The 15,609-nt window shown below is 41.7% G+C and overlaps 1 protein-coding gene across 2 annotated transcripts in view; it reads left to right on the top strand.

The window, feature by feature from the left end:
* The first annotated feature begins 1,787 nt into the window (after positions 1–1,787).
* The window catches only part of FEZ2 (fasciculation and elongation protein zeta 2), a 42,878-nt gene continuing 29,056 nt past the window's right edge, over positions 1,788–15,609 (top strand). For both annotated transcript variants that reach the window (XM_059079302.2, XM_059079301.2), the window contains exons 1-3: positions 1,788–2,071; positions 6,376–6,484; positions 13,410–13,526. In XM_059079302.2, the coding sequence (XP_058935285.1) occupies positions 1,818–2,071; positions 6,376–6,484; positions 13,410–13,526 (480 nt within the window). In that variant the 5' untranslated portion in view covers positions 1,788–1,817. The remainder of the gene's footprint in view (positions 2,072–6,375; positions 6,485–13,409; positions 13,527–15,609) is intronic.

Below are 15,609 nucleotides of genomic sequence, written 5' to 3' on the forward strand. Positions count from 1 at the left end.
TACAGGTCAAGAAAAAAAATTATTTTTTGCCTTAGCTATGTACATAATTAGAAGAGTCTGAGTCAATTCCATAGTTTCTCATGACTCTAGCCCAATACCTAGAGAAAAATAGATCTTTGATACATTTAGAGTATCATTTTTGAGTAATGGTCAAATAAGTGAATGTCAGCTGAGCTAATGTTTTCTCATCAACCCCAAAGCTATTAACCACTGAGTAATTAGTTTTACTCTTGGCTAGGTAGAGCTCAACATCTACTCCCTTCATGGTTTCAAAGGAAATGGGAAGGTAATGATGTTGCCTTTAAAGTAATTATCAGCAGTTCCTTAGGCTTGATTTATAGAAGTATCTTGTTAAATATGGGACAAATCATTGAAATACGTGACAAAATTAATCAGAATGGTAAATAGGAAATTTTGGTATTAACATGTATTCTTTTTTAAAAAACATAATTAGTTTATTTTGGGCTGTGTTGGGTCTAAATTTCTGTGCGAGGGCTTTCTCTAGTTGCGGCTAGTGGGGGCCACTCTTCATCGCGGTGCGCGGGCTTCCCACTATCGCGGCCTCTCTTGTTGCGGAGCACAGGCTCCAGACGCGCAGGCTCAGTAGTTGTGGCTCACGGGCCTAGTTGCTCCGCAGCATGTGGGATCTTCCCAGACCAGAGCTGGAACCCGTGTCCCCTGTATTAGCAGGCAGATTCTCAACCACTGCGGCACCAGGGAAGCCCCTAACATGTATTCTTGAGGATAGGTTTCCACGTTGTCAAGACATGGACAGAGCATACTGGGAAAATCTTATTTTCTATTATTAACTTCGTATTTATTTTTCAGAATAGGAATTAATCTTTTATGACCCAACTGTGTTCCGATTCCTAAATGAAGTATTTGATTACTACAGTCCAAAGATACTGCTGCTATCAGCTCCTAGGTATTTGTTGCCTCTACATATTCGCACTCCCTTAGAATTATATCTTTTCCCCTAATTTTTTTTGATGGTAAAACACACATAACATAAAATTACCATCTTAACCATATTTAAGGGTACAGTTTAGTGGTATTAAGTACATTTATATTCTTGAGTAACCATCTCCAGTGCTCTTCATCTTGCAAAACAAATTCAGTACACATTAAACAGTAACTCTCTACTCCCAATTATACTTTTTGGTATAAACGCTTTACAGTTTTATCACTCTAACTGCATTGTAAGCCAGTTGTAGGGAGCAGTCATGTATTAGTTATAAAACATACACATTTGGTACTTACTGTCAGGCACTGTTCCAAGTGCTTTGCAAATATTAACTTGCATAATTGTTCATCTTTGTATGTTGCAGAGGGTCTAGCACGTGCTTTACACGTGGGAGACATAAAATATTTGTGGAATTAATTTTGGTACCATTTAAGCATTTACAAGTGACAATGGCTGTTTTTCTGGTTGAAAAGTTACCAAAGGAGCCAGGTTACTTTGGGGAAATGATTTGGGGAGTAATCTGGCACTGGGTGCAAGTTTAAAGAACTCCTTTATTTTAGCCACATTTAGGCCAGGTTCCCACTAAGGAAATCTTAGAGTAGAGCTATTCCTGAATGATAGACTATAGGAGGTGACTCAACGTAGTTAAAGTTTTCCTTTCTACTGGGACCAGCGCTCAACTCTCAGGAGAAGGGAAGACGCCGGGGCTGCGAGGCCCGGGACAGGTCCAAGCCTCCGCAGGAGGTAGGGGGTGGGGCCTCGGGCGGTGCGGTGCTTCGGGGGCGGGGCCAGGCGGCGGGGCGGGGCGGGGCGGGGCGGGGCTGGGCGGGGCGCGCGACTGCACCAGGCGGCGATGGCGGCGGACGGGGACTGGCAGGATTTCTATGAGTTCCAGGAGCCGGCCCTGAGCCTCCAGGACCAGGAGAACTGTAACGCGAGCCCCGAGGCCGAAGCAGGGCCGGGTGGGGGAGGCGACGGCTTCCCAGCGCTGGCCTGCAGCTTGGAGGAAAAGCTGAGCCTGTGTTTCCGTCCCTCGGGTCCGGGTGCCGAGCCCCCTAGGGCGGCCGTGCGGCCCATCACCGAGTGCAGCCTCCTGCAGGGGGACGAGTGAGTGCGGGTCCCGGCCGGGAGCGGGCGGGAGCCTCCTCTGCCCCTCGTCCAGCCCTTCGCCCTGCCCGCCGGCCCTCAGTCAGCAGCCTCGGCGGGACTCTGGCCGCAGGCTCCTCCCCGCACCCTCCTTCCGCTTCCATCAACTCCGGGGTCCCGCCCCTCCGTGTTCTCCTACCTCCTTCCTTGGGGCTTTCGGCCTCTGCGCCCCTGGCGATTTAAATCCCCTGCTCCCCTGGCCCCCAACGAGCCCTTAAACGTCCTCCTTCCTAGAAATCAACCCCTGTTTGGTTTGGAGGGGAGTCTTGTACAGAGTCCCGTCTGTTTGGTTTGGAGGGGAGTCTTGTACAGAGCCGTGTAGTTAGAGATAGTATCTCCTCGGTCACATGTGTAGACATTCATTCATTCAGCTAGCATTTTTTAGCTCCTGCTACGTGCCAGAGGCTGCTTCTCATTGGGAACACCAAGATGACTGGACATTACCCCTCTCAAGCAGAGAGCAACCTAGGGTGGGAGTTAGATTTGTAAACAAACATTTGTATGGGTGTGACAAACACTCTAATGGATATATGTACAAAATATAGGAGATTTTGTGTGTGGGGGGGGGAGAGAGAGAGAGTCAGGGAGGACTTCATAGGGAAAGAAGTGTGAAAACTGGACCCTGATGGGTGAGTGGGAGTTTGCCTGGCAGGTGAAAAAGGTCTAGCATTCTAGCTCAGGGATACAGCACATGCAGAGGTACCGATGTTGAAGCGGCGTTTTTGCCACAGGAATTTATTGGCTCCATCTGAGAGCCAGGTTGAGTGTGAGTTTCCACAGAGGCATAAAGGAAAAGCTCTGGTTATTAATAGCAAGGATCTCCTAGTCTGGTAGGGAGACCAATGCATAAACAGGTAATTATTACAGAATCACCTAAGTGCAATGATAGGAAATTCGCAGGGCTTTATGAGAGCTAGGGGAATGGGGGGACAGAGGTTATTTAACTGCCCAGAAACCCAGTTATAATTTGGTTAGATAAGGGTTGTAATTATTTACCATAAGTTTACTCCAGAAGATACAGAAAGGAATGATGAGAGTGAGGGAATTTGACAATATTGTAACGTAGGGGGAGAGGAGCCCTGGAGAGGCTGAGGGTGAAATTATGGAGTAAACACTGAGGTTGTGGGTAAGGGTGGGTTTTCAGAGCATTGAAGGGATGGAGAGGTTAGGGAAGAATTCTTGAGAGAAGGATTCATGGGCATAGAAAGGGGCTTGTCAGTTTCCTCTGTGAATCAGAAGATTTATCAGGAAGAGGGGGTTGGGAATGGGGGCCTGTAAACATAGCTTAGCAGTGGTTCAGGCCCAGCTATGCTTGGAGACCATATCTTTTCATTGCTACCTCTGTACAGCGTTCTGCCCAGGCATAGAAGGAAAAGTTTTTGATTGGATATTATACACACAGATACACATGCAATCAGTGGCAAAAGATGACATTTTAAACAGTCTATTCCCAAAGAGAAGGTAGTGTTATACATAGATTTATATACTCGGAATCACTAGACTCGGGACATTCTCTGGATTTTAAAATTATATTTATTATATATTTGGGTTTATCAAGAATAACTTCTCAAAACAGCTTAGTGGTTTGTACACAGATAAGATTCCCTATTTTTGCATCACCTGTACTGTCTGAAAAGTAGTGTATTTTAGCCTTTGCTTAAGTCTTCAGTTGATATAAAACTTAAAAGTTTTGTTACTCTTGATAATGGTTTAGTAGATAGTAGATGTTACGTTGGTGGTACAGCATGTCCTTTGATTTGGGAATGCATAAGAAACCTGTCTCTTTTCTGAGCTGGGGTTGCTCACCACTCTCATTGTCCCTGTTCTATTGCATAAATCTGCTCTCCATTGCTTGATAGAGTCCATTCCTGTTTCTTTCGCTAGAGAGAGCTGAGAATTCTTTCACCCAGATAGTGCCTTGCCTTAGGGCACTTTATTTCACTTCTGAGTCCCCGTTTTAGTTTTCGTTAAATACAGATTGTGCTTATCTGCTAAAGTTTTACTTTAGAAGGGTCTGGTGTGGTATTCAATGTCAGCAGCACTTTGACCTTTGGAAAAGAGCTGCCCTGCTAGTTGTTTATGACTGGCTGTAATACTTTATGATAAGGACGAAGGCAGTTCATGTCTTAACTGGAGAATTCTACAAATCTTTCAGTTAACTCGGCCCTATGTCCTTCCAACCACAAATGTCCTGGCCCTGGTGAAGATAGAGGACTGAATTGTGCTTCATTTTCTTGGTAGATCAAATTCACCCACAGTCAGTTCTACATGAAATCTTCCACTCCACTTGTCCTTTTATTATAGCCTCATTTAAGAAGGAGCAAACAAGCAGACAAAACAAACCTCAAAAACTCTGGACTGTCTTCACCTACTAGAATATGCTAGTAGTTCCTACCCAGGGTTAGATACATGGTCAGTTATTCAGTATTTGCAAATTTTTTACCCAGGAAGATGTGGGCCAGAAACCCAGCAAGTTTAGCATCCAGAAGTGTTGTTTCCAATTTGAGCACACTGGCATTAGAGGAGATGATTCCTGCAGAGAGGAGGATAGGAATGAACCATGCATATGGGAGATTTTCTGGGTAAATGAGCCAGTTTTCTAGAGCTTTTTGGGCTCACATTTTCATTGAGGCTAATGTGCATTCCAAAGCCAAACATCATTTTGGGATTTTTGGCAGTTGTGGTCACATTGCTTCTTCTCTTTAGCACCAAATCCCAATTCATTAAATCAGTATGTTGTTTCTCTGTTTTAAAACTTGCATTCTTATTTTTATGTCCCTGGTAGTCTTGTTTTTGTATCCTAGTATCTTACATGCTTGGAAAAAAGACCCACCCAATTTTTTAGTGGCTTATTCACAATTGGATACCTGTTATAAATGTTAGGGTGTTTTTGGTTTTTTTGTGTTTTTTTCTTTATGACTTCTATGTGTGTATCTCTGGCCATTAAGTAGCTTATACGTGTAGTGTTTAACTTTACTTACCCTAATTAAATTTCATCTCATTTATATTTTTGAACTCATGTTTTTCATATAATGTCATTTTAAAAAAGCTGGTTAATACTTAGGGACTGAAATGAATTTTGGTTATGAAATTGGAGTTTGCAGTCCTTATTCCGGTGTGGTTTGGGACTTTTCTCGATACAACTCATTTGATTTAATGCTTAGAGTAATAGAGCTGGAAGGAATGTCTGCTATTCTTGTCCAAGCTTCTCGTTTTAAAAAGTCCAGCTAATACCTACAGAGGTTAAGGGACATGGTCAAAGACTCATTGAGGATGAATGCAGACAAGTCTGTTTTCTGAATTCAGTCAAGTGCCCTTTTCATTTTACCCTGTTGCCTCCCCAAAATGCTGTTTGATAATAAGAAAGGGTAACTGCAGTGGGTATAATCTGCATTTTATTGTGAACTCCCTTTCTTTCCCTTTTTATCTTGTCTTAGTCTTAACCTATTATAAGTTAGATATTAAACCCTAGTCTCACATTGAGACTGAATTCTTTCTCCAGAAAATTCTTTCTCTTTGGTTAGAGAGAGATTATTCATTCTATGAAATAGTCTATATGTTTGGAAGTTACAGAAGAAAAATAAGTATAAAGCACAGTGTATTTACTACCTCTTTTGGTTTGAGAAACATTATTTAACCTTCCTGTGCTTTAGTTTCTATCTGTCAAATGGGGATAATAACAGTTCTTCATAATACTGTTTTTGAGGATTAAATGAGTTAATGTATGTCAATTGCTTAGAACATATGTAAATTGCTTACTTAGAGCCTGGCACATGATACAGTGGAAATGTCAGCTCTCGACTTTGTGAGTTTTCCATGTCCTGTCACCTTCCCTCAGGACTTCTTTTCAGGCCCAATGATAGGATTTTCCTTTTGTCTTATTCTGGAGCCTCTACTTTGTTGATGCTTTTCTGAGAAACAATAGCCTCCTGTTTTTTTGCTTTGATACTTTTTGTTCTCTCTTTCACTGTAAGACTAGGTATCTGTTTAATAATGACATACAGGGCTTCCCTGGTGGTGCAGTGGTTGAGAATCCGCCTGCCGATGCAGGGGTCATGGGTTCGTGCCCTGGTCCGGGAAGATCCCACATGCCGCAGAGCGGCTGGGCCCGTGAGCCATGGCCGCTGAGCCTGCGCTCCGCAACGGGAGAGGCCACGACAGTGAGAGGCCCGCGTACCACAAAAAAAAAATAAAAAAAATAAAAAATAATAAGAATGACATACAGAATGTTAACTTGCATTGATTGTAGTTTTCTTCTTTTTAAGGATTTGGAATGCCCTGACAGATAATTACGGAAATGTAATGCCTGTAGACTGGAAGTCATCCCATACTAGGACCTTGCATTTGCTTACTCTGAACCTCTCAGAAAAAAGGGTAAGTTAGGAATTGCACCAGTAGTTTCTGAATAACTGATTCTGATAATGGAACTAAAAAGTAGCATTTCTATTTAACCACAATTGGTTGAGTTGCTTCTTATTTCCAAGCTTTTGGCAATTGGAGTGGCCCTCTTTTGCCATCTGCTACTGTCAGCTTGCTAGCACTTCCGTCCAATTCTTCCCCAGCACACACTCAACTTTTTTATGTTTAGGTAAATTATCATCACTTGTGTATGAACAGCAATGATCAGCATTTTTTCCGAGCTTAAATAACATAATTTTGATGTGCTGGGAACACTCAGTAAGAATGCTAGCCTTTGATTTAATATATAGAGGGTACTGGAATATCTACAGAGTTAACTTTCTGATGAATTTAATGACTTGCTAAGATGTGGCATATCGTCTGAAGATTGTGTTTTTCTGTGAATATTGGGGAACCTATAAAAGATTTCAGTTCTTGGCTTTTTAATGTGTTCTTGGCTAACTGTTGGAGGCTGCTATATATGTATTGGAACTGAAAGTGAAGACACCTTGAGTAAGAAGTGTGAGCACAGGTGATAGGATAACAAGGTGGACAGAAAAGTGAAGAGAATTGCTATAAGTGAAAAATCACAGTGTGGTTTAAAACCGATGAGAAACGAGGACAAATGGAAGTTTCAGGGCCTGACTCTTTAAATTCTTCATCAAATAGTAATGGAAGCTCATGCCAGGTCTTTTGGCATGCTCCGTATTTCATTAAGTGTATTTGTGTAATTACTGGGAGTATAATGCAGTAGGGCTGTGAGTATTTTAAATCATTTTCTGAAATGATTTTCTTAAAAATGTGATTCAGAAAAGCTTGCTCCCTACTATTTTCTCGGAAAATATATAATTCTGACTATATTTCTTTGTATTCTAGTAGATACAGGATTTATTATTTGTTCCAATTATTAATTCCCTTAAGCTGTTTTGCAGGCTGACCTGACTTACATTTAGGGAAAGGAATAAAACAAAATATCTTATGATGGGTCTTCTGTTTATTTGCATCTTAGCTATCGTTCTGAGCTTAGTTCAAGTTTCCCTTCCTCTCTGAAGCTTCCTATTACTGTTTTAGCCTTTGCTGATCTCATGGAATTATATAATTTTAGAGTTGGAAGGGACTTTAAAGGACACTTAATCCAGTCTCTCATTTGGGGGGAATCCCCATCTACAGCGTCTCTGACAGATGGTCATTTTGCCATGGCCTCAATCCTGGCACGGAAGGAAAATGCACTCCTCTCTGTGGGAATCGGTTACGCTTGTTGGGGTGTGAAAATCGCAAAGGACTTATCTGTCCCACAGAATTTAGCCCCCTAGTCTCCTGCGTGCTGGTCCTCACAGTACTTTATCTGTGTCTCAAATCATTATTGTGTTCTCTTATTATGTATCAGGGTCTGTCATTGATTGTATCCTCCTGGTAGGTATCTTTGTATTTGTCTTTCAGTAACCACCACTGTGCCTGGCACATACTGATTACTAAGACAAGTGTTTGTTGAGTGAACAAATGAATAATCTCATCAGTGAGACCATGGTGGAAAGTTTTTTTTTTTTTTTTAATGTTTTCTATATTATTTAACATAGTGTTGAATCCACAATAGCCAGTCATTGAGTACTTTTTTGTTTGACATATTAAAAAATAGTAGAGAAGAGATCTTTTCATAGTTTCAAAGGGAAGTACATTAGCATGAATGGAACACTCTAATCCAGTTTCAATGAATATTGTTATTTGGTTACCTCTGGGGACTTCACTCCCTTTATCTGCCTTTTGACTGTTTTCAATGCTAGAGCAATGGCATAGCCAAGGGTAGTGATTAGAAATGATGTGGAGTTTAGTACTAGTATTGGTTGTGAAAGCCTTACCTGGAAAACTCAGCAAGTTAAAATGGACAAGTGATCATCTAACATCTGTCTATCTTGACATGGCTACCCAGGTGATGAATACAACTGAGATGAGAAGTCTAGTCCTCAGGAATGAGTAGCACACATTAAGTTCCTGAAGAACAAATGCACAAGGTACGATATAAGAAGCAACCATGTTATTAGGTAGCATATAATTAATGTTTTTAACCTGGAAAGTTGCCAACTGTGTGCTCTATTTTCATAACTGAACTATGCACAATTTACCTTCAGAAGCATTCTTTAGATTATTCCAGTTGTATAACAGTGTCTATATGAAATTTATTTATTTATTTTATTATTTATTTATTTTTGGCGGTGTTGGGTTTTCGTTGCTGCGCACAGGCTTTCCCCTAGTTGCGGCGAGTGGGGGCTACTCGTCGTTGCGATGCACAGGCTTCTCATTGCGGAGCACGGGCTCTAGGTGCGCGGGCTTCAGTGATTGTAGCGCATGGGCTCAGTAGTTGTGGCTTGCGGGCTCTAGAGCGCAGGCTCAGTAGTTGTGGCGTACAGGCTTAGTTGATCCGCGGCATATGGGATCTTCCCGGTCCAGGGCTCGAACCTGTGTCCCCTGCATTGGCAGGTGGATTCTTACTTTCTTTTTTTTTTTTTTGCGGTATGAGGGCCTCTCACTGTTGTGGCCTCTCCCTTTGTGGAGCATAGGCTCTGGACACGCAGGCTCAGTGGCTATGGCTCACAGGCCCAGCTGCTCCGCGGCATGTGGGATCCTCCCGGACTGGGGCCCGAACCCGCGTCCCCTGCATCGGCAGGCGGACTCTCAACCACTGCACCACCAGGGAAGCCCGGCAGTTGGATTCTTAACCTCTGCGCCACCAGGGAAGTCCCCTATATGAAATTTTTGACAAAAGGGGAAGAGGTTTCTTTTGGGTTAGGATGAGAAAAACAGGAAACCATAGTTCCCTAGGTTTGTTTTAATTTTTTTTTCATTGATGTTTAAGATGGCACACTTCTAAATTTGATGGGTCTTTTCTAGAGTAAGGCAACTGTTACATTCCAAGTTCTTACATGGGCACATTTTTTCCATTTGAGGCAGCTTCAGTTTTATAGAAGGAAACAGAACCATGGCTCTGTATCTAAACCTGGCATAGGAAGGAGTGATGGGAATGCTTGGCAAAGAGGCACATTGATGCCGAATGGGAGCGTGAATGATGATACCCATGACAGCCAAGGTTAGTTTTCAAAGCCCGAAAGGGATTCCAGCCCTTAGCATATGCCATCTCTGTGGGGAATGGGCTTGGCTCCCTCTTTGGAAAGATGGTCTGGGATCATTATTTCTGTTTTCATGGAAATTTATTCTAATGGCTTACTGGTATCACTCATGTGTTTTGGCAATAGCTGTAAACCTGTTCTAAATCCAGTGCCATTCTTGATCATGCTTATGTGATAGAATGCTTCTAAATCATTTTGCCTTGGGAACATCTCCTGTGCCCTGTTTTCCCTTCTGTCATGAGGCTTTCTTCAGGGACAAGGACTTGGTTTAATGCACCTTTTTATCTTTATGAGTAGAAACAGAAGATAATAATGGCTTCCTTAGGAGTAATTTTTAAATTAAAACTTTCACTTGTCTGTAAGGGGGAAAAACAAAGACAAAACTATGGTCCTCAAGTCACAGCATAGAGTTGTGATTTTGGGGGAGGGTGTTGAAGTTTTAGGATCAGTGAATATAATTGTTAGGTACTCTACATCATCGTATACCCTCGTGTGGCACTTTTCATCTCCACTTCTATCTTGAAATCAAATATCCTCTCATCAAGAGCCAACTCTCTTGACCTTTCTCCTTTCTTATTAACAGGATAACTGTCTAGTTTAAAAAAGTGAACTAAAGTTATAGGACTTAACATGAAAAAGCAGCCTCTGCCCTACTTTCCTCATAATCCTTGATTTCCATTTACCAGAGGCAACCACTTTCAACTACTTCAACTGTTTCGTCCAGCAGATCACATTCTCCTATCATTTTACTTGATTTTATTCAACTTTAGACTTTATTCATTTACTTTCTACCCAGAGGATGAGGGTTTAGCACTCTCAAAGTCTTCCCTCCAGCCCTCCAACCACAATGCTCACAAAGACTTTTGCTTCCCTCATCTTCCCAATATAATTATGTCAAAATTTTTGGTTATATTAACCTTCATAATTCATATTGACCTTTCTTTTAAAAATTAATTTATTTATTTTTGGCTGTGTTGGGTCTTTATTGCTGCACGCGGGCTTTCTCTAGTCGCGGCGAGTGGGGGCTACTCTTCATTGCGGTGTGCGGGCTTCTCATTGTGGTGGCTTCTCTTTATTGTGGAGCATGGGCTCTAGGCACATGGGCTTTAGTAGTTGTGGCACGAGGGCTCAGTAGTTGTGGCTCATGGGCTTAGTTGCTCCACAGCATGTGGGATCTTCCTGGACCAGGGCTTGAACCCGTGTCCCCTGCATTGGCAGGTGGATTCTTAACCACTGAGCCACCAAGGAAGCCCTATATTGACTATATAAATGTTCACATTTAAGTACATTTTATGATTGCATGTCCTCTTTTTTTTGTTTTTTTGTTTGTTTTTTTCTTAAGGTAGTAATAATTGCCTTTTTGTGGTTGATTTAGGTTATCATTAGCTCACTAATTCAACCTCAACAGAGCCATAAAAGTCATTTTAGTAAGTGAAACACACTAGGTAATCTGTCAGGCTTTCTTTCTCTTTTTCTTTCATGCTTTTCTTGATTCCTTCTGCAGTAACAATTCTAATCTGACCTGGCTACTCTCTAGTTTAGCTCCACAGTCATCATTCTGGGATCTTTACTTCACTGTCATTATAAGAATTCCCTTCACCTCTTTCTTGTGTTAGATCCTATGTCTGCTTCATTTTTGGTTTTCCTCCTGGTTTTAATGGAACATACTCTGCGTGGCTTTCTGAGAAAGGGTACCTGAGAGGTAAATTCCTTGAGAAATTGAATGTCTGAAAATCTCTTTATTCTAACCCCCTACCGAATTGTTACTTTAGCTGGATATAGGATTCTAGGGTGGAATTTATTGAAACATGGAAATTTCATTGATTTTTTTAAGTCTCTTTCGTTGCTGTTGAGAATTCAAATGACATGTTGATTTCTGATCCTTTTAATGTGATGGTTTTTTCTCTCTGGAAGCTTTTAGGGTTTTTTTTTTTCTTCCCCCACACAGCTTTTTGAAATTTCATATGTTGAAGGCCATGTCCAGGCCTTTCCTAGCCTGATGGCGCAGTGAGAAATCAAATGTGGAGGTGTGTGATCACCGTGGTGCAGCATGGCGTTGCAGTATGTGGTAGCAGATAGAGCTGGAGTGCTGATGTGGCTCCTCCCCCAGCCGCATGTTATGAAAGGCAGCACATCAGTGTTTTTCTTTGCACTTCTCACCTGCAGGTTTCTTATTCTGTGGGGTGTATTCACCATTAAACTTCAGACCTGTGAGGATCTAGGGATGCAGTAGGGACCTACATCCATCCAACTGTATCTTCAATTTTTATATATATCCTCTGTACTGGTAAATAATTTTCCCAGGTAAAATACATATTTTTTAAATTATGTACTATCTGCTAGAACTACATGGTTGCTTCTTACGTAGTTCCTAGTTGCCCATTTGTTCTTTGGGAACTCAGTGCGCCACTCCTTCTGATGAAGAGAGTTCTAATTTGTTCTGTTCATCGTCTGAATGGTCATGTCATGATGGATAGATGATCACTTGTCCATTTTAATCTGCTGGGTTTTCCCGGTCAGGCCTTTATAGTTAGTAAAGGTGAGGTCATTATTATAGGGGCTGTTGATATTCATGTGGGCAAGTTAAGAGACACCATACGAGGTAGACATGGTGCAATACCCTGGTGGTGGCAACAGCAAGCAGCCCTTTAGCACGCTTAGGCATGAAGAGAGGTAAGGAGAGGGAGAAGTTACCAGAACCTGGGGAGAGTAGCTATGGGGGAGAGGTCAGCTTGACAGGAGCTGCAGCCTTTGGAATCTGGTAGGGAGGGAGACAGCAGAATAAATGCCCAGCCCTTCCCCTCCTGCCTTCCAGTCTCCTGCTAGTATCTACCAGTGTGTTAACCCACCTGCAAGCCAGAAGGCAAGGGCATCCTTTGATGTAGCCCCATAAAGGTCAGCCTCTGGGGGCACGATCGGGGAGAAAAACGGTAGTAAGGCAAAGAGAAAATCTCCAGCATAGTTTGGTTTAAAGATATTTTTGGAACCTAGAAACACTCTTTTTTTGGAAGAAGAGATAGATATTCAACTGGAAGGGCTCAGATGGTCCTCGTGGATAGTTCCCATCTGCCAGGGAGTTGATTACTTATCTTTTACTCTGTTAAAGTTAGTTACTTGCAAACTGACTTCTATGTATTTTTGTGTGTTTTTTTGTGGTATGCGGGCCTCTCACTGTTGTGGCCTCTCTCGTTGCGGAGCACAGGCTCCGGACGTGAAGGCTCAGCGGCCATGGCTCACGGGCCCGGCCGCTCCGCGGCATGTGGTGTCTTCCCAGACCAGGGCACGAACCCGTGTCCCCTGCATTGGCAGGTGGACTCTCAACCACTGCGCCACCAGGGAAGCCCACTTCTATGTTTTCTGTGGAATTTTTACATATACTAATCTTTCTATTAGATCATTAATTAAATAACATTTGCCCCTGTCTCCCGCCCCCCCCCCATTTGCTATAATTCCCTACAAATTGCTGTTGAACACTATATATTTTTGTACTTCCTAGACACTCTTCCCCTTGGAATAAATAGCTAAGTGTGTGTCCGTTTGGGCAAGAGGGGATATATGCAGCACCTTAATTTCATATTTATTCTACATTCCTCTCATTTCTGTTTGAGATGACTATGCAAAGCACCTCACACACTGCCTGGTACAGAGCAGCTGTAATAATATCTGCCTTTTGAAGCTCTCAGCAGATGCTTCCCTCTGCAGCCTCCTTTACCCAGATGCTTCGACTTTGTTGTGATCAGAATGGCCTCCTCTTAACAGTGGGTAGTTTTTGTTTTTAGACGAGTGACAGCTTGCTCTTTGATACCTCAGACGATGAGGAGCTGAGAGAACAGCTGGATATGCATTCAATCATCGTCTCCTGTGTGAACGACGAGCCCCTCTTCACGGCAGACCAGGTACAAAGGAGAATCCCATCCATCAAGGGAAGGGATCCTCGGCTGAAAAATGATTTCTTATTGTGGCCATAAGTGATGGGGTGTTGGAATTTACTTATTTCTATTGTATTTTCTGGTAATACAGGCTTAACAGTTTTCTCCTGAGGAAAGAAGAAAATATATGTAATCTGAAGCAGTTGGATTATGTTAGTTGGGAAGATTTTTCAATATATGCAATTTTCCAAGATAAGCATTGTTAAAACAGTACAGCCGGGTTACTTTAAAAGAGGGTTATTGCTTACACTGGAATCAGAAAAAATGCTGTGAATTTTCTTCTTTCTTTACATTTAACCAGACATGGGCAAACTATATCTGTGCAGAAATTATCTAGTTTCTCTAAAACCTATGTAGAAATCATTAGCACTTATTAGAAGTCTTTATTGTGTACCCAAGAAAGAAGTGAGCATTAGTCCTGTGGAATGCTCTAATAATGTCAACCCTGTACTCATTTAAAACCAGTTGAATCCGCTTTCTCATTTTCTGAATACTCTTCCCACTTCTGCTATATTGTCAAACTGTGGTACAAGAGCTTCTTCCTGAAGTCAAGTGTTCCACGGCTACTGGGACTGTGAGTTCTACCACACTGTATTTTTAGGCTGGAAAGACAAGGCCGGTAAAGAGAGATATTGTGGCAAGATTGGGAGGAGTATGTTAAAAATGTTTCATTTTGATGCTCCTTAGTCATATTTGTGGTTGGATTGTCCGAAGCTTGGAAAGAGCATGGTGCTTAAAAAACAAGATAGTAAGTTAGAGGGCTGAGTGCGGTACAGCCTGATATTCCAGGGAAAGTTCATTGTCTCCTTCATAACTCTGCCTGAAAACCATAAACTATCTCTGCTTTTAAGACTGAGAGCTGACTTCCCTGGTGGCGCAGTGGTTAAGAATCCGCCTGCCAATGTAGGGGACATGGGTTCGAGCCCTGGTCTGGGAAGATCCCGCATGCTGCGGAGCAACTAAGCCCGCGAGCCACAACTACTGAGCCTGTGATCCATAACTACTGAAGCCCGTGTGCCTAGAGCCCGTGCTCCACAACAAGAGAAGCCAACGTAACGAGAAGCCCGCGCACCACAACAAAGAGTAGCCCCCGCTCGCCACAACTAGAGAAAGCCTGCGCACAGCAACGAAGACCCAATGCAGCCATAAATAAGTAAATAAATTAAAAAAAAAAAAAAAGGATGGAGAGAAACAGATTTTGTAGCCTCTTTCAGTGTCTCATTTTCCTGTTTAAAATGCCTATTTTGGAAACTCTTCTTATTAATTAGCATAATCCCCACTCGCTCAGGTTTACCTGTTTTTCCTTAGTACTAAGTGTTATACTTTAGGCTCGATGATTCATATTGTATTTTTTTAAATGGTTTTTTTAAAACTCTTAGGTCCATTTTTTTAAAAAAATTATTTTTATTGAAGTATAGTTGGTTTACAATATTGTGTTAGTTTCAGGTATACAGCAAAGTGATTTGTTTATATATGTATGTATATATCTGTATCTTTAGATTCTTTTCCACTATAATTTATTACAATATACTGAATATAGTTCCCTATGCTATACAGTAAATCCTTGTTTGTCTAGTTTATATATATGGTAGTGTGCATCTGTTAATCCCATACTCCTAATTTATCCCTCCCCCTCCCCTTGGTAACCATAAGTTTGTATTTTGTGTCTGTGAGTCTGTTTATTTTGTAAATAAGTTCATTTGTACTATTTTTTAGATTCCACATATGAGTGATATCATATAATATTTGTCTTTCTCTGACTTACTTCACTTAATGTGATAATCTCTAGGTCCATCCATGTTATTGCAAATGGCATTATTTCATTCTTTTTTTAAATGGGTGAGTAATATTCCATTGTATATATATACTACATCTTCTTTACCCATTTATCTGTTGATGGACACTTAGGTTTGTTCCATGTTTTGGCTATTGTAAATAGCCAATTTTCACTGAGTTCTATATCCTTCTCAACTTCTGGAATTTGGAACAGGACAAGAAACTGCTGTAAGATTTGAGCAACACAGCATATGACAGTGGATCATTGTTTCAA

The sequence above is a fragment of the Kogia breviceps genome, chromosome 11 (genome assembly GCF_026419965.1).
Source record: "Kogia breviceps isolate mKogBre1 chromosome 11, mKogBre1 haplotype 1, whole genome shotgun sequence".
NCBI lineage: Eukaryota > Metazoa > Chordata > Mammalia > Artiodactyla > Physeteridae > Kogia > Kogia breviceps.